Here is a 22,091-nt window from a genome sequence, read left to right as displayed (position 1 = left end):
AAAATAAGTCAAAACCAGATAAGCAGTCCAAAGGCAAATAAATAAAATAAATCTAGCAGAAAGTTCAAAACTATGAGCACGGTGGTTTCTAAAACTCAGAAGATTCAATTTTATCTAAAGAAGAAAAGTAAATGATCTCAGAAAAAGATTGTAGGCTGGCAAAACTTTATTTAGTTTATTTCAAAACTTTCTCAAAGTTTTGAAAGTTTGAATTTGATCAAAACTCAAAAATCTAGTGAAGGCAACTGCCTTGACATTATGAGTTTATGAGTCACAGGACATAACTGACTACTTTTTAGAATAAAAAACAATGATTTCATGTTTGGTAAATCTTATATCCTGTATATCCTCAGAATTTGTAACTGATCTTCATAATTAATAACAAACTATGTTACCTGAAATTATTCTATATTAATCCTTAATCCTGTCCCGAATCTCACCCAGTCTCATCTGCTCACCCCAGGCTGACATCATGATTACACCTTGTCATGGTCTTAGCTGGAGGTAAAATTAATTCTTAATTCTTCGTCTTCTTCTTCTTCATGGCATAGATTCAATGAGGTGCTGGAAACATTCCTCAGAGATTTTGGTCCATATTGACATGACAGCATCATGCAGTTGCTGCAGATTTATCAGCTGCACATCCATGATGTGAATCTCCTGTTCCACCACGTCCCAAAGGTTCTCTATTGAACAGAGATGTGGTGACTTTGGAGGCCACTGGAATACATTGAACTCACTGTTATGTTCAAGAAACCAGTTTGAGATGATTTGAGCTTTGTGACATGGTGCGTTTTCCTGCTGGAAGTATCCATCAGAAGATGTGTACACTGTGGTCAAAAGGGATGGACATGGTCAGCAACAATACTCAGGTAGACTGTGGTGTTTAGACGATGCTCAGTTGGTACTAAGGGGCCCAAAGTGTGCCGAGAAAATATCTCCCACACCATGACACCACCAGCAGTCTGAACCGCTGATACAAGGCAGGATGGATCCATGCTTTCATGTTGTTTACACCAAATTCTGACCCAGCCATCTGAATTTTGCAGCAGAAATCGAGACTCATCAGACCAGGCATTTTTCTAATCTTCTATTGTCCAGTTTTGGTGAGCCTGTGTGAACTGTAGCCTCAGTTTCCTGTTCTTAGCTGACAGGAGTGACACCCGGTGTGATCTTCTGCTGCTGTAGTCCATCTGCTTCAAGGTTGACATGTTGTGCGTTCAGAGATGAAGTTCTACATACCTTGGTTGTAACGAGTGGTTATTTGAGTTACTGTTGTCTTTCTATTGTCTCGAACCAGTCTGGTCATTCTCCTCTGACCTCTGGCATCAAGGCATTTTAGCCCAGAGAACTGCCCCTCACTGGATATTTTCTCTTTTTCAGACCGTTCTCTGTAAACCCTGGAGATGTTTGTGTGCAAAAATCCCAGTAGATCAGAATTTTAATGGAAACCATCTGGAAAGCTGCTGGTAATAATCACAACAAAATACCACCTTCAGTCACCAGAAAGAAAATGAAACAGCCTCCATGAGCCTTAACTTTCAATTCTTACAAATGAAAACCTACAGCCGCTTGTCTGTCTGTCAAACTGAAAGAAAAATAAGCATGATGTTTTTTGTTTTTTTTATTCTGCCATTCTGAGTGAAATATTCATGCCACATTTTAATGGTTGCACCTTCCCATCAAACAGGAATGATCATGATTTATGTAGGGAAATAAAGAAACAAGTTTTCTATAACACTGACCTTTATTTCACTGAAATTCAACTTCCTCAGTTGCTTTCCCCGTTACTGTCAATAACTGATAATAAAAGCAGGTTTGCCAAAGAAGCGCTGGCTTACACTAGCTCACAAACTGTTGTTGGCTTGTTTCTTAACAATGGCTGAGGAACTGTTCATCTCCTCCCTCTACAGGACCGCCGGCGTTACTTGAAAAAGTTCCCATACAAGCTCACTGAATGCATGGATGACCTTTGTACAACTGCTATAAGGTTGGCAGATTGGATGAATACACACTAACCGACCACTTCATTAGGTACATCTGTTCAACTGCTCGTTAATGCAGATATCTAATCAGCCAATCATATGGGAGCATGTAGACATGGTGAAGACGAGCTGCTGAAGTTCAAATCGAGCATCAGAACGATGAAGAAAGGTGATTTAAGTGACTTTGAACGCGGGATGGTTGTTGGTGTCAGGCAGGCAGGTCTGAGTATTTCAGAAACTGCTGTTTTGTGTCCTGCGATCATTTTTCTGCATGGATCTGTTGTGACTGAAGGTTTGGAAAACAGATGTGCAAAATTCAAACTTCATTAATTCTTCACTGAATCCTGTCCAACAATATAAAGAGAAATACATGAAATTAGATATAAAAATTGAAAATATAGACAATATTTTTATTATTTCCCACAATAATTTCTAATGAATGCTTAAAATAAAATGTAAAAATCTGTCAGCTCTGTTTACATCTCTCCATAGACTTTACATGCAAATGTTCGGCCACTGAAGTTCATTTAGGTTTCATTATTATAACATTACTAATGTTATTACAAGACAAGTTATACCTGTTCAACAACATCATACACATTATTTATAGCGACGCAGATGTTGGACATCACAGCAAACCCACAACAGCATCCAGAGCGAAAATCAGCCTGAGTCGAAGAAACAGCTGAAAGATGAAGTGAGTAACTGCTTCTGCATTTCATGTCATTATAGGAGAAAAATATAAGTATCATTGTATTTTATTCATGGATTCAACAAGTTTTCATTTCCTTCTGTCTTTATTCTTATTTTTCTCCGTTCTATGTTCTTGGTCTTTCCTCCTTCTTTCTTTTCAGACAGGATCATTAAATTTTATATTGTGTTTTTACTTGTTTTAAAATAATTATTAATGATTGATTGTCTTTTGGCAGTTTTATCACATACTATACCACCAAACACTCAGTACAGATTAAGTCACAGAAAAATGAATACATCACACAGACAAAAGCCAATGAAAGAGTAAGAGAAGATCAAGAAGCCGCCGTCATTCCTCCAAGAAGATGAAATTATTTTACAGTCACGGCAAAGCAGCGCTCTCTGTGCACAGACGTGCCAAACAAACAAACTAACAAAAACACTGGGTCAGCTCTGAAAAATCTGATCATGAAAGCCGATCATACTGAGAAAGACATGTTCGCTGACTGTTCGCTGACTGTCCGCAGGCGCTAACGTGAACTGTCACTTTCACCGTCCAGGTGTGTTGTCAGGTGTCTGATGAAGTTTTGTTGAGGTTGATCCAGCAGCCGTTATCCCTGCAGATGGTACAGTTGATTAGTGATTGTTCTGTTTGGGCCTTGAGTGAAGTTATTACAGTTATTACAGTTGTGACAAATACCACAGTTACCCCAACAGCGGCCACAGTGTTGTTAATCTCACCCACCAAGTCGGATGATGAAAAAACCTTCATCCTCTGAACTTGTTTTCTGTTTTCATACAAAGTAACAAGTAACAAGCCCTTTTAAATTTCAGTAATTGTAACAACATTACTGAATTTTAAATGTAACAAGATACACTACGAGTTACCGCAAAAATAATGGAATTACAGTTACTTAGCAAAGTGTGAAAAATAATCAAAATCTCATGCAAAACAATTTAACGGCTAATTTCACTAAATATTAAATCAGAGTAGAAAGAAAGTAGTAGGAAGGTTGGATAAAACCAGTTTTACAAAGTTGAGAGTTTTGCTGTTACTGTCGCTGAGTTTTAGACAAGTTAAAGTCTGTTACTGAGGGCTGAAAGTTGAACGTTTCTCCTTGTAAATCCTGTCTACTCTCATCCAAACCATTTCACACTCGGTTGCAAACAGCCCCAACAGAAACATATCATCTCTAAAAAAGGAAAGATGCAATGCCTGAGATCCTGTTCAAGAATATCACAAACAGGATCAGAGACAAGGAGAAACCCTGGTAAAGTCCAACACCCACTTAGAACATGTTTGACTGTGCTGAGAATATGGACACGGATCTCATTCTGGTTACACAAGAACCAGATGGCTTGTAGCAAAAGCTCCCATACTACCCAGCAATGGATTCTCCAGGGGACGAAGCTGTATGGCATTTTACTTGATCCAGGCAAGCAGCAAACCTGATTGTTGACTGCAGAAGCTTCAGCCCTTATTGCTAAGAGGGTTTTTACAATGAATTTGCGTTGGCATTTTGGTACATAAGAAGAAGAAAAAAAAAAAAAAACAAGTATGGCAAAAGTGAAGAATTATCATCTCTTTGTAATACTTCATACTCCTTTCTTTCTTTCACACATCAGATTGTTTTATATGAACCTACTGATGATGTGCTTCAACATTTCTTGATTTTATTTTATTCTCCATCAGTGCTGCTCAGAGTCAAACAACACTGGAGGCCCTGCAGTGCCACTTCACCTGGGATCTGGACCTCAGCAGGCCCAGACTGTTACGTGTTTGGGACAAGCTGGAGGACATCGGCACTGAGGAGGGAAACTGCTGGCTGGGTCACATTTACAACCTGCAGGGGTACATTCAGTACAAGCTGGGGTTCACTGAAGACGCCCAGAGTCTGTTCAACAAGGCTGCAGAGGCCTTCAGCCAGACAAGAAACGCAGATGAGGGTCCCTGGTTAGTGGTGAACTACAGGAACCTGGCTTGGCTGCACCACCACCTGGGAGAACAAGAAGAGAGTCAGGCTTACCTGTCAAAGGTTGACGCCCTGATGAAAGAATATCCATCTCCATCCCAGGATGAGCTCCATCCAGAGATCTACGCTGAAAAAGCCTGGACACTGATGAACTTAGACGCAGACAAAAAGCAAGAGGCTGCAGATTATTTCCAGAGAGCCATCAGGATGCAGCCGGACATGGTGGAGTGGAACTCCAGCTATTTCATAGCCTTAGTCAAAAACTTAAATAATTACAACACAGGGCTGGAGGCTGACATTGTGGAGAAAATGAGAATTACCAAGGAACAGGATCCAGAGAACCTATACCTCGCTGTTCACTACCTTGAGCAATGTGCTAAGAGAGGAGAAAGAATTGAAGATGAAGCACGTGAGTTAGCTAGAAAGGTTTCAATAAATCCTGTCAGCAGCTACAGTGGTATGAAAACATTACTTTGGGTTTTCATAAAGTATGTATCTGTTGATGAGGCCATTGATTTGGCAGAGGAAGCTCTGAGAAACCATCCAGATGTTCGTTATCTGAAGAGCTGTGCTGCACTCTGCTACAAATGGATCATTGTTTCCAGGGGCACTCGCCCAAAGCAAAGAACGATAGACAGAGCAATCAGTCTACATGAGGAGGTGATTTCTCTTTACCCTCATTCTTCACTTGTGAAGAAAATAGATCTTGCAAGGGTATATGCAAAGTCAAATCACGGCCAGGCTAAAGCAGAGGAGATATTCCAGAAACTGCTAGAGAGTGATCTAGAACCTGAAAACAAACAGATGCTTTACAACAACTATGCAAACTATAAATACAATCATCAACGTGATTACAGCAGGTCAATAAAATTTCACATGAAGGCAGCAGAGATACCGCTACAATCCTTCTTTCGTGAGAACAGCATCAGAGTTCTGAAGAGGATTAAAGACAAAGGCAGGAGCCGAATGTGTGGAGAAATAGAGGAGTGTCTGGAAAACCTGAAAGAGCTGTAGTGTTTTTACCAGCACTGGTTCTAAATCCAGAAAAAAATGTAGGTATTGCATTACCTAAAAATATCTGCACATATGCTGCTCATTAATTTAATTATATATACATTTGGAAAACTTTGGGAAAGATTTGTGGAATCTGTGTCCAACCTAAAGTAGCTGCACTTAAATATGGAAGATGGTTTTACACAGTTTTACAGAGTTTAAATTAAGAAAAATGATAAAGTGGTTATTCAACTCAACTCCACACTAGTTTTTGTTGTTGTTGTTGTTGTCGTTGTTGTTGTTGGTGGTGGTGGTGGTGGCCCAGAAGGCAAGTGTTGATTATGAGATTTGATTGAGTTAATTTTTCTTTCTTGTTCTTTTCTGATATCCTGCAGCAACTCAACTCTTAATGATTTACAGAGTTTCTGACAGTCAGGTATCTGTAGTTATTGCTAATGTAGCTAACTGCTATTGCTAGTTAGCTGTTTTGAGCTCCCAATGCAGCAGAGTCAGTTGCATGGCTAAAGGTTTAGGTAGCATTTAGTGGCTAACAACAAGTAAAGTTTTTCCCAACAACAAACTCCAAAAATCACTGAAGGTTGAGTCAGAGCAGGAGGACATCACAAGGAAGACCAGAAAATATTTTGCTCATGAAATATAATCCAGTTTCTTTGTTATATTGATAAAATGTATTATTATTGTTATATATTTGCACAGAAAAAATGTCAACAGTAGTATATATGATTTGTATGAAGCTAAATCATTCACTGATTCACACTGATACTAATAAATATACATCATGTACATTAAGAAATCTTCTTTATGTGATTTATTTTGGTGTTTACAGTCCTCACAGTCCTGGACACAGACTGCAAATTAATTTAATCAAACTACAACTTTTAAACTTTACTGCTGATATACAGTATATTTGTATACTTACTTCTAAATGTTTATGATCAATGTCTTTTAACTGATTTAAAACTTAAGACTTGCTTGATTCTCACCACAGTAACTTGTGACTTGCTTTCGACTTGAGACTTGTTCCTGTGACTTACTCCCACTTCAGCCAATCAATAAAATAAATTTAAAAGTAAATTTAAAAAGTAATCAAAATGTCAGGCCTTTATATTATTAGAATCTAATATGTGAGTGATTGTCTCCTCCAGATGTTTGTCAAAGCTGTGGAAACAGAAACATCCGAAGTGTTTCTCATGATAAAAAGTTCACCCACTTAATGATCCCTGCCCTAACAACCAATCAAATAACTGTATCCCCCAGCATACAGAGACATTTAAGTACCTGCGTGTTGAGTCAGACTTTTGCTGGGCAGTGATGTTTTTAATGGTCAATCAATATTTAAACATTTATTTAAACACAGCATCATCATAAAGGATAAAAAGAATCTCTTTGATTCATGGCCCTGGAATTTCTCACATCAAACACTATTGGAATAATGAGAATATTAACTGGACTGATTATAATAAATACTTTGTCACCAGTGAAGTTAGTGAAGTGTATTTCAAAATTATTCATTCAACCGGAGTCATTAAAGTGCTACAGAAACTTCTCTCAGTCAGAATCTGATTTCCCTGAATAATGAGAAGTTTGTTTGTTTTTTATATTAAATTCCTTGAAAGTCTTCACTACAGACATTCTGCACAGACGTGGAAGTAAAGTGTAACTTGACTGGTTGGTGGAGACAAACTGCTCTGTTTTATACGACCACTGACAGCTGACTTCTCACTCTTCTTAACCGACCACTGGGGGCTGCAAGTGATCAACAGCTGCTTCAGGTTTTACGGCTGCACAATTAATCACAGTATTATCAAAATATTGTTGAGTGCAATATCCAAGAGTGCAGTTAAACTGGTTGTTTTAATGCTGTTTTCTGTGTGTGTTGTTTTATGATATTGCATTTGAGTGTGTGCTACATTTACTGTTTTAAGTATGTCAGACTGGGTTGAAGGCAGCTGGTAGTCGGTAGGAAAGTAGAACGACATACCAGGAATTTTGAAAGTTCGGTCATGGTTTTTATATTTTAATTTGTGTGTATTTTTATGATTTTCTGTAATAAACTGTTTTTGTTCATATTTGTTTCCTTGCAGAGCATCAGTGGTCCATTTGCCGATCTCAATGTGGAACAATTTCCTTTGTGTGTTTGTTGTATTTCAGGTTGTTCCTTTGTATAATCTGCCCTGGCAAGTGAGCTGGTGGTGGACAAAAAGACAAACTGAACCCAGTGAAATCCCAGTCAGGCAGTCAGGGCAGGCTTAAGGTGTGTTAAACAGTGTGTTATGAAAATATTTACGTGTGTGTAAACTGTGTGTGTGAACTCTTTTGAGAGCAGTGCACTATTGGAACTCATCCTCTGTCCTGTGAGTACAGCTGAAAACTAAACTGGGAGGCAGACGAGAACCTATAGACGTCACACAAACCCTGAGCCAGTCTTCAGTTTTCTGTGTGACTTCAAACATGGAGGCTAAACATGGCGGACTCTGTTGAAGATGATCGTCTCCCTCTGAGGATATAAACAATAATTAATTCTAAGGTCACACAATGATTATTATTTATAGGTGATTATCCACTAATGAAAAGATTCTTATGAATACCATATCTCTATATTCTGCCAATAGATCCACCTACATCCAGCACACTGGACCTTAAAGTTATGTTGTTGAAATTTCACTTACAGGAACATATTCATGAATATTTCACACATGACTGTGAACTGCAGCTGTTTTTAAAATAAAGAAAAGTTTTTATATTATTATTACCTATAAATATGTATAAAAATGGTAAAGGTTTCTAGCATTGTATGAGGACTAAAACATGAAATTGTGTGGCTGTTTATTTGTCTTTTCCATCCTGTAACAGTGTTACACTCTGTCATGTTAAATATTTCTCTTACACAAAAAAGTGACCAGCAGCACATATGATTTATTTAGAAAGAAGGAAATTTTAAAAATCAGGAATTTTTTTAAAATTTAAAATCAGCACTGAATTGGTTTCCACATCGTTCTGTCATAAAGTGGAAAAAACCAAATCTCATATCTTGATTCCCCTCAGGTACAAATTCAAAAAATGCAGCACTGAATGCTTCTAATTCCTCAAACATTTGTACGTACACACATCTGTGTTTATCTGTTTATCTGTTTGTATTTCTGACCAGAGGAGAAGACCAACCAGTGCTCAGCTTAGATCAGCAGTTCAGTTTTAACTGGGTGAGTAAATGATCTCTAAAACTGTGTTGATGGCACATGTGTGTGTGTTTGAGTCATTATAAAATATCTGAGTTATAGCTACGCTTTTTGAAAGATAATGAAGGTTATGGTGAAGACAGACTGAAAATGTGCTTTTCAAAAACAGTTAAGTGCAGAAGATGTTCTTGAGGGAAAACAAGAGAAAAACTTTAAAACACCTGAATCGAGTAAAACAATTAAAATCACTCCAGACTTCGACTAAACTCGACTACAGAGTGACTAACCTCCACATATAACACGCTGTCAGCCAGCTTGTCTAAAGGTGGCATATTGCACCTAACTTTAAACCTGAACATATAAATAGTTGTTTAGATCTGTGGTTCCCAACCTTTTCTCATTGCCCATCACATTACTTTAATAAAATATATTGCTGCCTGGCTGAATTAGTTCGTTAACTTTTTGGTTAAAGAAATAAAATAAGTCAGATATCTGCTGAGTCCGATTCTGTAGTAAGTTAATGATTAATCAGTAATCGATTAATTGTCAATAAGAATTTAACCAATTAAACATGTATTAATTCATAATTAATCAATATACTAGAAATGGCAGTAATTGCACCTTGTTTGACATTGTTTTGTCTGATGGGGCCATTCACTGGATAAAGACACTTAAAATTAAACTTAAAATGAAAAAGGCATGACAAAAAATTTAAAAATTGTTTTATATCTTATTAATTATTAATGATTCATCAATTGATCAATTGCATCTCTCTAATAGGAAGTCAAGTCTAGTTACAGACAGATTTTGACATTAAAGTTTGTGTCACAAATCATAATTTTGGTTGATCTGATTTACTGTGATGAAGAGGTTAAATAATCATTTTGTATAGAAATATATCATTTACCACAACTGTAAGGTTCTGGAAAAGACTGAAAATGTCTGAAAAGCATGTAAGGTGTAGGAATCCTGAAATTGTGATTTTAGTTAACATGTGTGAATCTGATTTTCAGGACCTCAGAACAGACAAAGTCTCGGGGACCGCCTGTGGTTCCTGGTGCCCCCCTAAGGGGGCCTGGACCCCAGGTTGGGAAACAGTGGTTTAGAAGATCCATTTTAAGCATTTCTTTAAATCTTAGTTAGTCTTCTGTAAATATCTTTTAAAATGGTCTTTTTTGCCAGAAATTACATTTATATACTTCTAATTTATTCATCAGGCAGTGATTAAATTTGTCGCTACACAAAATCCTGAAAACAATTTAACACTGTGTGGACCTGTTTCTAGGAGAGATGGCTGAGGAGATAGATGTCACACCTTTTCCTTTTTTTTATCATTTGTTATAGTCCTGTTGTTGAACTTTCACTATGTCAGCTGGCGTCTCACAGTAAAACCAGTAATCTCACCATGATGAAGGTGATTCTGTCTGTCACTCTCATCTGGATCCTCTCCAGCACAGGTGACTCTACTTTCTCCTTTTTAAAAATATTTTTGGGCCTTTTATGCCTTTAGTTGATAGGAGAGCTGAATCCTAAGATATATATATATATATATACATATATATATCCCACAAATGTATATTCCTTCATTTCAGCTGAGGCTCTTCAGTGTCTGAATGGACATGCAGTCCTGCAGACATGTGACTCTGCTGATGAGTTGTGTGGAACAACTGCCTACCAAGGTAAAATAAAATAAGTCTGTTCTCTCTTTGTCAGTTTATTTTTTTTACATTAATCAAATTTTGCTTATGTTTCACAGACGATGCATCTGGTAGTGTTATGCGGTTCATCATCAGGTCCTGTGTGCCGCGGTCTCTCTGCGCTGACCACGATCGGATCTTTTCAGCCAGTATAGGTTTCGGGATGTTGGCTGCATTTGTTCATTGCTGCAGCACAGATGGCTGCAACAATCAGACTTTACCGTGTAAGTACAGTTAAAAGAATCAGATGGAAGCTTGATCTCCTCGGACTGAGGAAACAAGCTGCTCTCACATCAAATTGATCTTTAGGAGCTTTCCACATGTCCAACAAATCCTCCTGCAGGAGATGCAATCATATACGAAGAGGAAGCACATTTCCATCAAGCTACATCCACTGCACATAAAGGGGAAGTGGATCCATTTCAAGAGCAGGAGAGAGGGGCTGACGTTACCCTAAACTCTGATAGCATCTAGGAGAAAGAAAGAAACTAGAACTAGATTTTGAAACACAGAGCTCACATGCACCAAGGTCAAAGTTGAAATAATTTGAACTTTGATTGCACTTAACCCAGGACTAAAACCATTCCTAGAGCCCCAGGCTTAGGGAGATGGAAGCTCCAGACTAAGAAAGTTTTCACACTGGCACAGTCCTGACATCATCCAAAGTCGGCTAACCCCGACTTCAGCCTAGGGCTTGCCGGAATAAGTGAAAACTGAAAGTGCAACCCTTTCTCATTGTTTATCATGTGTTAAAAATGTCTTTCTGGCCTCATCAGAAATTGCACTGTAAGGTTTGTTTGTTGAGAAAAGCTTGAAAACGAGCCTGAAACATCGACTTGTTGGTCCGATTGTGTTTAACTCTTCTTGGTCCTGTGAACTCTTCTTCTCAGGTACCTTCCGCCTCAGTAGTAGAGTTGGGATGAGAACATGTTGCTTGGACTTAGATTAACCCTGAGTCTTCAATGTGCCTGAGAAAAGGGCACAAGTCATCCCAGGGTTAACTCTGAGCCCTTGCTTTTACCACAGCTCCATGGACTCTGCTTCAGCATGTAGAAAAATGTTATGTTATTTTGTGGGGAGGAAGTTAGGAAACGATTACTGGTGTAAGGTCACATTGGAGTTTTCACTGGACGCACATTTCACAGTTGTTTGAGTGGGAACACTGGAGAATATCTGCAGAGAGCAACAGACAGACAGATAGCCTAAATGGTAACTTCCTGCTTGGCTCTTCATGCACTGATTATCATGCCATGGCAGCTGGATCCAAGAAGTATGGTGACCAAAACATCTTTATCTAAAATCTTTTCCGTCTCTGAACTTTGCAATCCTCCAGAGACTATTGGAAATGAGCAAATGAATGATATGTTGATGGTAAAATTGATAAGCTTTAATACTGTGCCGTCTTTCTGGCAGACAGGTCTCGGTTTCTCAGTAAACTCTGCCTGTGTCCTGTCTGCCTCCTGTTCTGTTTCAGACCCTGATCAAGAGGCAAAAGAAAATGGCCTGCAGTGTTTCAGCTGCACTTTTTCTGACGGAACCATCTGTAATGAGACACTACAGTGCGTGGGAGTCCAGGACCGCTGCATTAATGGATACTGTGAGCCGACATGCCCTCACTAAATCTGTCACTGCTGCCTTCAAGTGTTCCTTCAAATCTGTGGTCCAATCAAACTTTTATTTTCTCACAGTGGGACACATCAACAGCACCGTTCCAGTCAGTGGCTGTGCGTCTACAAGCGTGTGCGAAGTTCTCTCCCACCCCGAAGTCCGAACTGCTTTGGCTGACCGTCTTAACTTCTCCGGTGCACCAACATGTTGTGGAGGCAGCTTCTGTAATTCAGCCTCCACTGTCAATCTGAGTGTTGTTCCTTTGCTGCTTGGTGTCATTGCTTTTACAGCTGCACCACAATAAAGAAATATGCACTGACTTGCCAGTTTATTAGCTAAAATTAATAATAACTCCTCCCTTGATGAAGGTTATAACCCTTTAAGACCAGGTCACACATTAACACAAACTAACTAACTGATTGATGAGGCGGTGAACTGGTAAAATACCAGTTAAAAATGTAAAGTTCAACTTAATTTTGAATTTCTTTTGAGTTTCTGCTTCTGATTTTTCGGGGAGTTTTTCCTTCTGTATTGAGGATTCAGGATATGGGTCATACAGTGTGTTGTGAATATTATAAAGCCTTCTGAGGCAAATTTGTGACAAATAGCATCATGCTTTGACTTAAAATGTCCCAAACGATCCACAAATCTTTGTCACTTTTCAGAGGAGTATGTGTACAGCCAGCAACTCTAGCAAGTTAATTAAAATATTTCTAAAATTGCATTGATCAGACATGTATGTGTGTGTCTATGTACACTAGTGGATTACAGTTATAAAAAGAGAATTAAGGTCACAGAGAGTGGTGGGCAGAACGCTCAACTGAAAACATGTGACAATGTGGTCAGCTGGCCTATTTACACAACCAGGTTGACAGGATGTGGTCATCAAAGCCGTCATTCTGAAACACATTCTTCAGGGTTTTTTTTCTTTATGCTTTAACTGACGGGGTCAGGAACCACAGGTGGGTCACACAAGATTTTATTTGAGTTCCCCCCAAAAAACAGACAACTATGGAAATTTTTTTGGCAAATTTAAGATTTATATCTATAAAACGTTTATAAAACATTTAAAATGTGCATATTGTTTTAGTGATAAGAGGAAAGCTTGAGAGAGAGAGCTTGATAATTCTACTAAATTATTTTGTCTCGTTTATGAAGTGGTAGCTTGTTAGGAAATGAAAATAAATAAAATGATGCAGAAATGACAGGAAAATAAAGGTCAGGAACTTTCATTTATGCACAAAATAAATCTCCCAAAATTAATTCATAAGGCCCATTGGAATCATGATGGTTTCTCATTTTAAAAAAGTGAGTCCCCAGAAAAAAAAAAGTTGGGAAACACTGATCAATCTAATATATCATACTGTCAGTCTGTCCATAAGTGAAATGAGAAATTACTTCCCTTATTTTTTCTCTTCCATCTGTTTTAGTTTGTTAGTAAACCCTGATCATGGAAATCATGTGTGCATGATTTTACTTGATTTACAAAAAGCTTTTGACACAGCAGGAGTACAGTTTTTAAATGTTCTGCTGTAAAATGTTTTCTCTCTTATGTCACATGAAGAAGTGGGATCAGTGATCTTGATGGGTCGATGTCAACACCTGAGGACATGTGGGGCGTCCCAAGGCTCAGTGTCAGGGCTTTTCATATCTTTTCTAGACAGGATAAAAATGACATCTCAGCTGTGAAATGTTGGATCTGGGAAGGACAGCGAGACTGAGATCACTCTGTAAGAAAATGACTCGTAGCTGAGTGCAACAGCTTTTGGGGAAAAGAGGGGGAAAAAACTTAAAAATGACCTGATCCCACCATCCCGACATTAGAAGGTACATGACAAAGAGTCACAACCTACAAAAATCTCAGCATATGAAAAGGTGGCTTTTAATGTGCAAATTAATTATCTATTGAAAAACTGGGAATTTTTCTCTGTTATGGATTTAACTGATTTGATTTACATTCATGCAGATTCAACAATACTCAAAAAACTGGATTCTGTATTCTGTTTTGCACCAAATGCAGGTTCATGCACTCACCATTGCATACCTACCTACCTACCTCCCTCCCTACCTCCGACCGACACAACTCACGGCAGAGATGGTGGTATTCAACGTACATATTTCTGTATGTAATGAACTCAGAAACCTCGTGCAGTAACACAGCAACAGCAAGAGCTCAACATCTACTTGAACTGTGGATTTGCAGAATATAAAACAAACAAAACGAACAGAACAACGCTAAAATGCTTCATAGAGCGACATCAGGTGATAATTCACATTACCTGTAGTCATTTGATCCATTGTTAATATGAAAAGATATTGATTAGTGCAACTTAAAGTTCAATACTTGAGTATATGTACTTAATTTCTACCAATGATTGACAGTCATGTTAAGGGTAAAGAGTCAATCTGTAGTAGAGATAATCACTTTGCAAAGCGCACACACACACACACACACACTCACACACACACACACACACGCAACCTTTTATCCCATCATACCAGCAACTATGGCACCAGATCTACACGCTGGATTCTTTTAAATGTCTCCAGGCTGCACTCTGAACCTGGTAAAAACATTTTTTTTTTCTTTTTAAGCCCCCTGAGCATGGAATGAGTTGCAAAGTAAAATTTCTTTAGAAGTGCTGTACATTTTCAAACCCATGAAACTGTCTCCTGTCTTGACCAGGACTGAGAGATCTGGTATCTCAATGGGACCTTCCTAAATAAAGAATAAATGAATAAAATGAACAGATTCATTTAAAGCATTTCTTTTGTCTTCTTTACATATCTTTCCAAAGGTGTTTTGGTGACCTTTTCCGTTAAAAAAGTACATTAATATACTAATTTACTAATCTGAAAATAGTCATCCTGTGAGAACATTTGTCACTGCATTCAACAGGAAAACAATTTAGCATTGAATAGAGGTCAGTTCTCTGACACGGGGGCAAAAAGGGGAGGAGATAAATGTGGCAAACCTCAACCTTTTTAAAAATTTTCCAAATTAGTGTATCCAGCAGCCTGTGTCTGCCTGCAGTGCACTGATCATCCACCAGGGGGCAGAAGACTCTCTGACTTCATACAACAGGTTTCTCAGTAAAGAATTGATCATACTGATGTTGGAGACGTCTCAGAAACTTGTCTATGAAATATGATGCAAATAGCAGAAGATTCAGAATCCAGATTTTTGACTGATGAGGCTGACAGACTTAATTATTTTACTGCAGTGAATGAATAAGTGATTTATGTGAATAAATAAATATAGAAATGTGCAAATGTATAAAGATGTACATAAATAACTAAATAAATGCCAGCGGGGAGCCAGATGAAGATACTGCAGTGAATCACACATATTTCTCTTGGAAATCTCACGTGTCAAGAACAGGCTACACATACAGCAGTTAGAGAGGTGCATATCTTTCATATTATTTGAATATGCAAACTGGCCCCGGTTCAGCCGTGGATTCTACTGCCGGATCAGAGGCTCCTCTGAGTCTGAACACAGACTTCCACAAGAGACGAACATGTGGGCCACAGAACTGACTTTCACTTTAATTAGGGTGCATTAAAGAGGAGGGCAGTGTGTGTCTGTTGTAAAAACAGAAATGAAGTGCATCAGCTCTTTGGAAAGGAGAAGCCTGACTGTGCACATTCCCACTGAAGACGCTGTGACTCCCTGAGCTCCACCAACACAATCTGTCCCCCGACATGAGGAGGAACAAGATTACATGTAGAGAAAGGTGACAGTTTTCCATTAGAGTTACAGATAAAATAGATGTAATCAGATTACAGATACATGATGGGAATCATTAGGACTACAAAAAAGTGACATACTACCATGCAAAGTGCACAAAGCTGCCAATTCATTATCATGTCCTCTGGTGAAAAAATACTAAACTGGGTGAGAATTTCACAATTTCTTGCCTTAAAATTAATTTTAAAATTGCACACAATGAAGAAGGGAACAGCTGGGCAAACTAATAAACTTAACAACAAGGGCTGCAACAATTCATCTATTGTTAATACACTATTGAATTAATTGCAACCATTCTGATAATGATTAATGATTGAGAATTTTTTATGAAAAAAAAAGTCAAAATTCTGATTTCAGGTTTTAATATGTGAATATTTTCTGGTGTCTTTATTTCTCTCTGACAGCGAACTGAATGTCTTCAGGTTGTGGACGTAACAAGATATTTGAGGACGCCATCTTGGGCTTTTGGAAACTGATCATCATTTTTCACAATAATACGACAGTAAATACATTAATAATGTATCTCTCAAAGTAAAATCTCAGACATCGTCACAGTCAACTCCAGGTGGCAGTTTGAATTCACTGGACAAAAGAGCCTAATCAGAATCAAACCACACAATGGATGGACATACAGGTTTTAACACACAAGTTGATAAAATTATTTGAGAGACAAGAATTGATCCCACTGCAAACAAACCCAGATGGTCAGTTCAAGTCTCAAACCTTATATTAAAGAACAAGTCCAGTTCCATGTAATTCAGTTGACAAAGTAACTGAAAAACTCCACTTCGGGATTTCCCGCTAAAGCAAACCAAACACACTGAAGTATACCTGAAGAGGAGAGCCCAGGCCTGAAAGGTCTCGCGAGAGTGACAATTTTTAATCCAAACTAATTTTTCCACAACTCTAACCGAGTGGTTTCTGTCCTTAAACCCACCATACTTATTTAACCATAGCGTCCTCGCATTTAAAACAAACCTGGGTTGTATAAGGTGCACAATAAAGAAACAGAAGCACAAACAAAGAGTTTAACAAATCAAGGCTTCCTTTCTCCGAACTGTTCCACACAAGGTCCGAGTGGCTCCAACAAACAAACCAACAGACGGCACACCTGACTCCACTAATCAGCTGTTTGAAGAGTGAAATCAGCTGATGGATCTTCATGGAATAGTTCGAACATTCAGTTCACTCGCAAACAAAATCAAACCAGAAAAGTTGGTCAAAGAAGAAATTAAGGGGAAAAATGGGAAAAATGAAGACCTGGCTTTGGCCGACTCACCGAGCCGTGGAGGGAGTTTATTGATCAGCTGGTTCCGGAGACATTTGACTGTCTTAGCGTCTTTTCAACCGCTGGCGTTACCTGACCTTACCTCCATTATAAAGGAAGTGACGTTGGCGGACTATGCGAAAACCAGTAAGTGATTGGTTGTCAGGATGGACAGGTGACAGGGGTGTGAGGTTAATTAATTCAAAACAATTAATTCATTTTTTTTTCCCCGGACAGTGAATATGAATAAACATTACTGTAAAATATGTCAGAATGAGTCAAAAGGCTGGTTTTTATTGACCAGATGTAAAGTAATATATAAAAAAATAAGAATTAATTGAATTAAATAAAGAAATGTTCAAGGATTTCCAGCACCCATAAGAATCCTGATATTTTCATGTGTTCCACATTATCTGAACATTTTATTTTATTATGGTTTCCTGCTTTGACAGAAAGACACTGAATATCACGTTCACAAAGGTTCACTGAGCCGAATTTATTTGAAAAACAGAGCTGGTGGTCAGTGGCACTCCCACTGCTGTCCTCCCACTGCTGTCCTCCCACTGCTGTCCTCCCACTGCTGTCCTCCCACTGTCCCACAGTCAACCTAATTTACCATCCATGGATTCTGTCTGATGCCCACAGCAGACTGCAGCACCACTGACTCCAGTTACAGACGTCCAACCAGAGGAAGAAACACACAAAAGAAGAAAAGAAAGAAAAGCCTCCTCTAACCCATCGAGCAGAGACATCCCACAACCATCACTCCTATGATCTTTACTGCAGAGCTTCCAGCCAGTATGGAGAAGTCCTCCAGTGTCCACCCCAGTTACCCTCCGAGACCCAGAATGACGTCTCGGAAGGAGAGGGAGAGGGGAGCCACGGTGCCTCCCAGAGGTCACCGGCAGAGGCCATCGAAGACGGGCCGGGTCCCAAAGGCATCATCAGCGAGGAAAGAGGAGAAGCTGGAGAAAAATGAGGGGACGGTGGAGCAGGAGACAGACGAGAAGGTGAAATCTACTGTGGTGGACATAGACAGCGTGAGAGAGGATGAGGTCAGAGAGGAGAACCTGGGGCTCCTGGAGGCAGCGGAGCAGGAGGACGGTGAGTTTCTTTTATTACATTTGTGGAAATGAGCTTCCACACATGCTCACTTTTGCAAAAATGACTCTTCATTCTAATGAATTTGAGTATCTTGGTTGGATTTCTTTAAACAAACTACCGTGTATCTCTGCAGGTCTGAAGCGTAAGAACCTGGGAGTGTTTGAGTGGCTGCTGATGGTCTTCGTCTTGGCTCTGGTTCTCCTCTTCCTCCCTCTTTCCATCTGGTTCTGTGTCAAGGTACGAACCACGCCATAGAATTATGTAAAGGACTAAAAGAATTTTAATGTTCAAGTTTCACCTGAGACGTCTCTTGTTGGTCCACATTTCCACCTGGACAGGAAGTAAAATATATAGAGAAATTAATGAATATTGGTGTGTTTTAGAGAGTCGGCCAGCATTTTCACCTCATATCCATAATTTTATTTCTAATCCTAAGTGCTACAGTACACAGGAAACACAACAAAACGAGTCAATGTCCCTCTACTTACTGACGGCCCTGCATGGTATTGTACAAAAACTTCATTAAAAAAAAGCAGATTCACTTGTGTTGTGTGTCAGTTGGACTCTCCAAATGTCCACATATATGGACTGACTGATGTCTGTTGCTTTGATTGACAGGTGGTGAGGGAGCATGAGAGAGCTGTGATCTTCAGACTGGGTCACCTGCTGCGTGGGAGACCCAGAGGACCAGGTTGTCACAGAGTCCTGAAATCTTACAGCCTCATGTGTCAGCAGTGATTTAAAAACTGCAGATATTTAATTTTTTTCTTTTTACATTAACGATGTGCCAGAACAGTTGACTTTCCATTTCTGAGGATGTGTGTCAGTGATCATACAGATACAGTCATGAGTCATGAAAAGTTTGAGTCCAGTTAGTTTTTTTTTAGTCTGAGTCTGCATGAACTCTATCAGACAAAGTCATACAAATATATGGAAGCTCATTCCTGCCACTGTGGTGACAAGAAGAGGATTCTGCAAGTCATTAAGAAACTTAAAAATAAGATTATTAACTGGGTTTCTGCCTTTATTGATAGAACAGCTTTAGATTGACAGGAAATGGGGAGACAGAGGGTGGAGGACACACAGCAAAGGACAAGAGGTGAGAGTCAAACACATGGTCGCTGCTGAGGACGGTACACAGACCACATGCTCTACCAACCAAAGAATGACTTAGTGTCTCAAAATAATGAAAAACTTTCTGAATAATCACCTCAGAGACAAGTTAGCCATTTTGAGAAAGTTTATCGCTATTTTGAGACACTAACTCATTATTTTTTGATACTTTGAGATTTTAAGTCATTTTTAGATTCTTTGTAATTGTTTCGAAATACTAACTCATAATTCTGAGATACTTATTATTGATTCACTAACTCATTCATTTTGGATGTCATTTTGAGAAGTCTTCACAATATTTTGAGATACCCATTATTTCACTATTTTTCCCATAATTACTTTTTTTTCACCACACTGGCAGAAATGGGCCATAATTAATTAATGCTATAAATCTGTCCTTAGATAAAAACCTTCTCCCTCCTCTCTCCAGGCCTCCTTTTCTACCTTCCAGTCCTCGATGTGTGTCACAAGGTCGACATCCGACTGAAAATGCTGAAGATTCCTCTTCACACGGTACAGAACAACAACAACACAGCTGACATATGTAAAATAATAAGTTGCTGTTTACTGTATTTGCACTTCACTTTTCCTGAACAGTAAATCTTGCATAGTTATACACTAATTTGTGACTGACTGGTAAACTTCAACAGCCACTTTCACAGGAGTTTACATTCAAGTGAGATTCCATCTTTATTACACAGTGTGAATGAAGTGCTCCTCCACTGAACTAGTTTCCCAGTGACAGGAGTTTAATTGCATCAGACTGCTGACTGATATTTTCCTCCTCCATCTGTACCGAGGTGGTGACGAAGGACTTGGTGAGGCCGGAGCTGAGTGCGGTGTGTTATTACCAGATAGAGAACGTGGCTTTGTGCAGCGCAGCTCTGTCCAGCCTGACCACAGTGCTGCAGACTCTGGTCCAGTCGGTGGTCAGAGACGTTCTCGCCCAGCACACGTTCAGCCACGTCCTGCTGCACAGGAGGAAGATCGGAGAAAAGATACGAGCAGCTGCTGACTCTGTCGCCTGCCGCTGGGGCATCAGGGTGGAGAGAACAGACATGTAAGACTTGGTGTGATTTATCTTTACTGTATTAATCAGCTGCATCTAGTTCAGTTAGTGAGTAACTACACTGAAGGTGTAAAGGTAAAGAGCAAAGAGGAATGTAGAGATTTGTGGTGTGCTGTGATCTTCCTGCTGACGAGGCTTTGATTTTCTGTCAGAGACGAGCTCAGTTTTCCTGTGGAGTTACAGCAGAGTCTGGCTGCTGAGGCTGAGGCCAAGAGACAACAGCAGGTCAGAGTGAGTAACTGCACCACTGTCTTATAATCTAATGTTTATCGGTTTTAATGCCTGTTTTTTGTCATTTTATTGCACCTTGATTTTCTTTTTTTTTTTAATCAAATATGTCATTTAACTAACTGATAAATCAGCGTTGGTCATGTTCTTTCTTCCAATACCTTACAACATTCTGCTCAATGCACCACTGTTTCTGTTTCCATTTCAAAATTTCTGAATTTCCTCTCAGTTTAGATGACAATAAATAAATATTTAAGGTTTTACCAAACAGAATTTAAGACTACTCCTGGCCTTTTATTAGTGAATATGAATTTCAGACACTTTAATACTTTTTAAGAACCTGTTCTCTCCTCTAGGCAAAAGCAGCAGAAGGGGAGAGAGACGCATGGGAGGGGTTCAGGGCTTCCCTCCGTCTCCTCCACCCGGCCCTGGTCCTTCCACTCCCTCCAGATCTCCTCAGCGTGACTCCTGACCTCTCATCCTTACCACCTCCTCCTCCTCCCCCTGCTGTGGAGGGAGACGGAGGGATGACAGAGGACGATCCAGAGACAGATTCACCAATGATGTGACAGACTGATATGAAATAAACTGTTATGAAATTTCCACTTAAAGGTGATATACTTGGGGAAAATGAACATTTCAATTATAAACTTAGGAGACAAGTTGATTTTCTCTTGCAGATTGGAGCTGGACAAATGTAAGAGAATCTGCAATCTGCAAAAACTGGATTGAAAATATATCACAAAGTAGGTCAGACTCAATCTAGAGAACCCTTTGGTTCGTCGCTGCTGCATTTGTGATGCATTTGGAATCTCTACTCCAACAGAAATTAAATTTATTGTACGAGTTCTGATCCATTGGTTTGAAAAACTTCAACATGCCTTTCTTCCTTTAGCTATTTATTTCTGTTTTGTTTGATTTAAATGACTGGTTTCAAGTGTCAAGTTGGATGTATTTACACACAAAGTGGTAACAGAGGGACATTTAGATAGATGTGTGTTCATATACCAGTGTGGTGATGTACTTACAGCATCTTGAAAATTTTAATACATCCTCTTTTGTTTTTTCTGTGAACTCATCAGAATATCTTTAATGTTTAAATAATGTGTAAGAAATGAAAAAATGTCTCTAACTCAATAAAAAGATAATTAAAAAAAATAAACTGATATTGTTGAAATGTTATAATTATTAGTCTGCTTTGTTAAATTCTTTTAAATTCAGGAGAGCTGGAGTTGGCAGAGGGATTGCAGGTGAACACAGGCAGGCAGGGAGATGAGTGCAGCCCTGAAGCACATGAACTCCGAGGTTACACCGAGGAAAGCTTGAGGTCTGAACTCTTACACACAGTGGACTGAATGAACCGGCACTCGATGTGCGGAAACCAGCGTTGATCAGCAGCAGGAGTAACGAGGT

At 39.1% G+C, this 22,091-nt stretch overlaps 3 protein-coding genes across 4 annotated transcripts; all 3 read left to right on the top strand.

Annotated features, from left to right (window-relative positions):
- The first annotated feature begins 2,601 nt into the window (after nucleotides 1–2,601).
- On the top strand, nucleotides 2,602–5,818 carry LOC146324446 (protein IFIT1 homolog B-like). The gene is made up of 2 exons (XM_084722327.1): nucleotides 2,602–2,682; nucleotides 4,372–5,818. The coding sequence occupies exons 1-2, from the start codon at nucleotides 2,678–2,680 to the stop codon at nucleotides 5,663–5,665; spliced, it is 1,299 nt and encodes a 432-aa protein (XP_084578453.1). The 5' UTR covers nucleotides 2,602–2,677; the 3' UTR covers nucleotides 5,666–5,818.
- Nucleotides 5,819–10,249: 4,431 nt separating this feature from the next.
- LOC146324445 (phospholipase A2 inhibitor and Ly6/PLAUR domain-containing protein-like) lies at nucleotides 10,250–12,450 on the top strand. The gene is made up of 5 exons (XM_084722098.1): nucleotides 10,250–10,298; nucleotides 10,434–10,520; nucleotides 10,598–10,762; nucleotides 12,013–12,135; nucleotides 12,227–12,450. Exons 1-5 carry the CDS (start codon nucleotides 10,250–10,252, stop codon nucleotides 12,448–12,450), a joined length of 648 nt encoding a protein of 215 aa, XP_084578224.1.
- A 5,414-nt stretch (nucleotides 12,451–17,864) lies between these two features.
- nphs2 (NPHS2 stomatin family member, podocin) lies at nucleotides 17,865–21,442 on the top strand. Of its 2 annotated transcripts, none has more exons than XM_084723799.1 (7): nucleotides 17,865–18,268; nucleotides 18,402–18,505; nucleotides 18,887–18,959; nucleotides 19,812–19,894; nucleotides 20,182–20,441; nucleotides 20,603–20,675; nucleotides 21,035–21,442. In XM_084723799.1, exons 1-7 carry the CDS (start codon nucleotides 17,935–17,937, stop codon nucleotides 21,245–21,247), a joined length of 1,140 nt encoding a protein of 379 aa, XP_084579925.1. In that variant the 5' UTR covers nucleotides 17,865–17,934; the 3' UTR covers nucleotides 21,248–21,442. The 2 variants fall into 2 exon arrangements, with proteins under 2 accessions (XP_084579925.1, XP_084579924.1); XM_084723798.1 differs by having other exon boundaries at nucleotides 20,603–20,681.
- Nucleotides 21,443–22,091: the final 649 nt, after the last annotated feature.

The sequence above is a fragment of the Lutjanus erythropterus genome, chromosome 7 (assembly GCF_056507025.1).
Source record: "Lutjanus erythropterus isolate fLutEry1 chromosome 7, fLutEry1.hap2, whole genome shotgun sequence".
Lineage (NCBI taxonomy): Eukaryota > Metazoa > Chordata > Actinopteri > Lutjaniformes > Lutjanidae > Lutjanus > Lutjanus erythropterus.
This window is presented reverse-complemented; position numbering and strand designations above follow the sequence as displayed.